Consider the following 4468-nt stretch of genomic DNA (forward strand, 5'->3'; position numbering starts at 1 on the left):
CTCTGGGTGCGGCCCTCCAGCCAGCTGGCAACCCATTTGACTGTGTAGGTGTCTACACCACAGTCCCCCAGTTTTTTAATGAGAATGGGTTGAGAGACAGTGTCAAAAGCCTTTCGAAAGTCCAGAAAGACTACATCCACTGCTACCCCTGCATCTAAGGATTTGGTGACCTGGTCACAGAAGGCTACCAGGTTGGTCTGACAGAACCTGCCGCTAATGAACCCGTGTTGGTTGCCCCTAAGCATAATCTCCCCCGCTGGCTCTTCGTGGACATGTGCCAGAATAATTCTTTCAAAAAGCTTACCCAGGATTGAGGTAAGACTAACTGACCTATAGTTTCCCAGGTCCTCCTTCCTCCCTTTTTTGAAGATGGGAGCCACATTGGCCCTCTTCCAGTCCTCTGGCACCACACTAGAGCACTATGAGTGCTCATAAAGCCGTGCCAGCGGTCCCGCAATGACCTCAGCTAATTCCCTCAGCACTCTGGGGTGGAGATCATCCAGACCAGCTGATTTAAATACGTCCCGTCCCTCCAGAAGTTCCCTGACTAGATCCTCCCTGACCCTTGGCCTGGGTGCGCCTCGCCTGGGGCCTGAGTGACCCAGTCCCTGCTCAGAAAAACGGAGGCAAAGAAGTTGTTAAACAGGTTAGCTTTGTCATCTGGTGTGATGACCAGATTTCCTAGCGTGTCTTGTAGGGGCCCCACATTACCTGGTACCTTCTTTTTGCCACCTATGCATTTAAAAAAGGACTTCTCGTTATCCTTGATCTGGGAAGCTAGTCCCATTTCCATCTCTGCCTTGACCTTCCTGACTGCCCCCTGCATCCCCAAGCAAACAGTATAGTCCTCCCTGGTGATGGCCCCTCCCTACCTTTTAGCTACGAGACATTCCCAGATGCTTTTGGTGGGCCATGGGGACTTTTGCGCCCTCCTGCCCCCTTTGATCCGTGTTGGGATTACCTCCCTTTGGGCTTGGAAGATCGTCTCCTTAAGAAGCAACCACTCTTCTTGGACACCTGACTCCCCTCCCCTCCGGGACCTCAGTGCCTCCCTGACTATTTTCCTTAGCTCATTGCTGCATATCTCCAAAGAGAGGCAGAGCTCTGCTGTCCTCAAGTTATCCCCTCTGAAAAACATGAGATTAAGTTTGCTTCAGTCAGTAGATCTCAAAGAACTTTCTATCTGAAAAACCATGGTTGGTAATGTTTCTTATATTATGCTTTCTCAATCAGTAGATCTCAAAGCACTTGATATAAGCAGGTAAGCATCATCTCCATTTTACAGCTGCCCTAATGTACAGGACAGGAAGCAATTTATGTAAGAAGCATTGTAAAGTAGTGCATAAAGTATAGGCTTCGCACACAAATCTATCTTCCATCTCAAATAGATCATTATTCCCCAAGAAGGGAGAGTAGGGTATTTCTCTCTCTCAGTCTAGCTCCACTAGGAAAATTCACCAGCCATCAACCAAAACTCTTATTCTCCCTGTTTTGTTCTGTCAGCAGTCAAGAGAAATATAAGCAGGTCCGGTTTTCAATTAACAGCTATTTCTTAAAATATTCTGCAACTTCTACCTTACCAATTAAAATTTATTGACAGTTTTGCTTAATTACAAATGTAACCAATATTGTAACCCAAATGGAACCCATGTATGTTTGTATACGAAACATAAATCTGTAGCAGGTGTAAATGGGGTATCACGCTATTCCTGACCTCCTGAAGACAAAGTAGAATAGTTTTAGTTAGGACATGACAGATTTTCACAGAACCACAACATCGGCTGTCGTGGTTCCCCCCTGCTTCACCTGTTGCAAGTTATGGTGCTAGGTGTTACATCAGGGTTGATGGTAGTCTTACACAAAGTTTAGATTATAGGATTGTATAGGATGGTGTTGCCAACAGATTGAGGGAAGTGATTATTCCCCTCTATTCAGCACTGGTGATGCCACATCTGGAGTACTGTGTTCAGTTTCCACTCCCCCCCCCCATAGAAAGGATTTAGACAAATTGGAGAGAGTCCAGCAAAGGGCAATGAAAATGGTTTGGGGGCTAGGGGATATGACTTCTGAGGAGAGGCTGAGGAAACTGGGCCTATTTAGTCTGGAGAAGAAAAGACTGAGGGGAGATTTAATAGCAGCCTTCAACCACCTGAAGGGTGGTTTCAAAGAGGATGGAGCTAGACTGTTCTCAGTGGTAGCAGATGACAGGACAAGGAACACTGGTCTCAGGTTGCAACAAGGGAAGTTTAGGTTAGATATTAGGAAAAACTCTCTCACTAGGAAGGTAGTAAAACACAGGAACAAATTACCCAGAGACGTGGTGGAATCTCCATCCTTGGAGGTTTTTAAAACCTAGCTAGACAACAGCTAGTCTAGGATGATCTAGTTGGGGTGGGCCTGCTTTGAGCAGAGGGTTGGAGTAGATCAGTGTTTCTTGACCCACAAGTGGTTCACAAGAATATATAAAAGGGTCATGAACAAACCTTAAAAATGGATTTTCCTTTAAAGGAGAAAAACATGGGAAACCATGGCTTTTCCCTTGCATGCTGTCAGTATTTCAGCTTGAAAGGGGCTGCTTGGAGCCCCCCATGCCCTACACACTGAGGGACTAGGGCTTGGGGGCAGTGGCTCAGGAGTGAGGGGCACTAGGTCAGGACTGGATGCTGATGTTAGCAGATCAGTACAAAAAAGTTGAGAACCACTGGACCAAATGACCTCCTGAGGTCCCTTCCAGCCCTACTTTTCTATGACTCCGTGACCTCCAACTCTCAGCTGTTTGACAATCTTTTCCCAGCACAAAGGGAATGTCACATGGATGCAAAGCAAGCCAACCCCAGCTTGCAGTGACTGATTTTACCGGCAATTACATCCTGGCTCACAGGCAAAGAACAGGCAAGCCCAGAAACATACCAGCCCAGCAAGAGCTGCTCACAGCTGCTCCAGCATCACACGTATAGTAAGCATCCTAGATCAGTGATTCTCAACCTTTTTTGTACCAGGACCCATTTGTAAATGTCAATGGCCAGTCCCAGCCCAGTGCCCCTCACTCCAGACCTGCTAGGGGGCAGGGGAACCCTGAGCAGCCCCATGTAGGCTGGAACGCTGCCAGCCTGCAAAGGAAAAGTCACTGTTTCCCACCGGTATCTTCTTTCAAGGCAAACCCACTTTTTGAAGTTTGTTCAGGACCCTTTCATACATCCTTGCGACCCATTTTTGAAACGCTGCCCTAGAGCAGTGTTTTCCAAACTGTGGGTCGTGGCCCCAAAATGGGGTTGCAACATCAGCGTGAAGGGGGAGGCTGTAGGTGGGGAGTGAGGGGCCAGGCTGAGGAAACAGGGCCATAAGCGGGGTCGGGCTGAGGAAGAGTTTGGGAAGCACTGCCCTGGGCTCGGCCCGCTTTCCGCCCGGCGGGGCAGCGCTGCCCCTCGTCTCGGCGTCCCCCCCGGCTGCCAGCCCCAAGGCCGCCCCCGTGCCCGGCCGCTCACCTGGTCGTAGCGCTGCTGCAGCCGGGCGATACCCTCCCGCTCCTGCTGCCACTCCGGCCGCTTGCGCTGCTTGCGCTGCAGCTGCAGCCGGGCCTGGCGCTTGCCGTACTTTTTCTTCCATCGCTCGAAACTGCGCACCGGGTCCGGCCCCGGCCCCGCCGTATCCCCCACCCGGCCCATGCTGCCCACTGCTCGCTATCCGCGTGGGTCACACGCTCCCCCAGGCGCATGCGCCACCGCAGGGAAGGAGGGGCGGGGTCTGGCGCAGAGTGATGCCGTCACCCAGCCCCGCCCCGCCCCGCCCCCTGCTATGAAATGCGGGACGAGGGGGCGCGAATGCGGTCACGTGCGCAGCGTGGAGGGTGCCGTCCCTCGGCACGCGGGAATGAGCTGGCGCACTGCCCCGATGGAGCAGGGTGCAAGCCGCGTCTGACACCGGTTCTGATCTGTAGGATAAAGCATCTCCCAAAATCAGTACTAATCAGGAGCGCAGCAGAGGGTGGGGCCAAGCCCTAGCCGCTCCGCGGTAGAGAAGGCCGGGTCCTGAACAGGCTGGACTCAACCTTGTTCCCCAAGGCAGCTCTGCTGAACCTCCCGAGGCTCTGGCCTGGACCTTCCGGTCGCGCGGAAAGTCGAGATGAAGCGTAGGCCGGGGCCAGGAGAGACGTTAACGTGCACTTTTACTTTCTATTAAGGAAGGTGAGCAGAAGGCAGGGCACCTTATAGTCCTCCATAGGAGGTCTATATTGAGCAGATTCTTTTTGGTATTGGGTGGTGGAACCGGAGCGTGCTCCATCCACTCCATGCATTGACCTGGTATTCAAGTGCTTCCAGGACCGGTGCAAAAAAACAGAAAAAAAAAAAAAAAAACCTTATAGACTCACTATTTAGGGTATATAGAGGGCACGAGCTTTCATGACCTGAAAGCTTCACTTCATTTGCAGCTGGTGAAGGACAGCAGAGAGCAGTGTATAAAGTGGAGA

The 4468-nt window shown here is 51.3% G+C and overlaps 1 protein-coding gene across 1 annotated transcript in view; it reads right to left on the bottom strand.

Moving 5' to 3' along the window:
* The window catches only part of DDX10 (DEAD-box helicase 10), a 206934-nt gene extending 203219 nt beyond the window's left edge, over positions 1-3715 (bottom strand). Inside the window, exon 1 of the mRNA XM_019528527.1 lies at positions 3486-3715. Coding sequence (XP_019384072.1) covers positions 3486-3665 — 180 coding nt within the window. The 5' untranslated portion in view covers positions 3666-3715. The remainder of the gene's footprint in view (positions 1-3485) is intronic.
* Between the last annotated feature and the right edge of the window lie 753 nt (positions 3716-4468).

Source organism: Crocodylus porosus, unplaced genomic scaffold (genome assembly GCF_001723895.1).
Source record: "Crocodylus porosus isolate Cpor-Errol unplaced genomic scaffold, CroPor_comp1, whole genome shotgun sequence".
In the NCBI taxonomy this organism is placed as follows: domain Eukaryota; kingdom Metazoa; phylum Chordata; order Crocodylia; family Crocodylidae; genus Crocodylus; species Crocodylus porosus.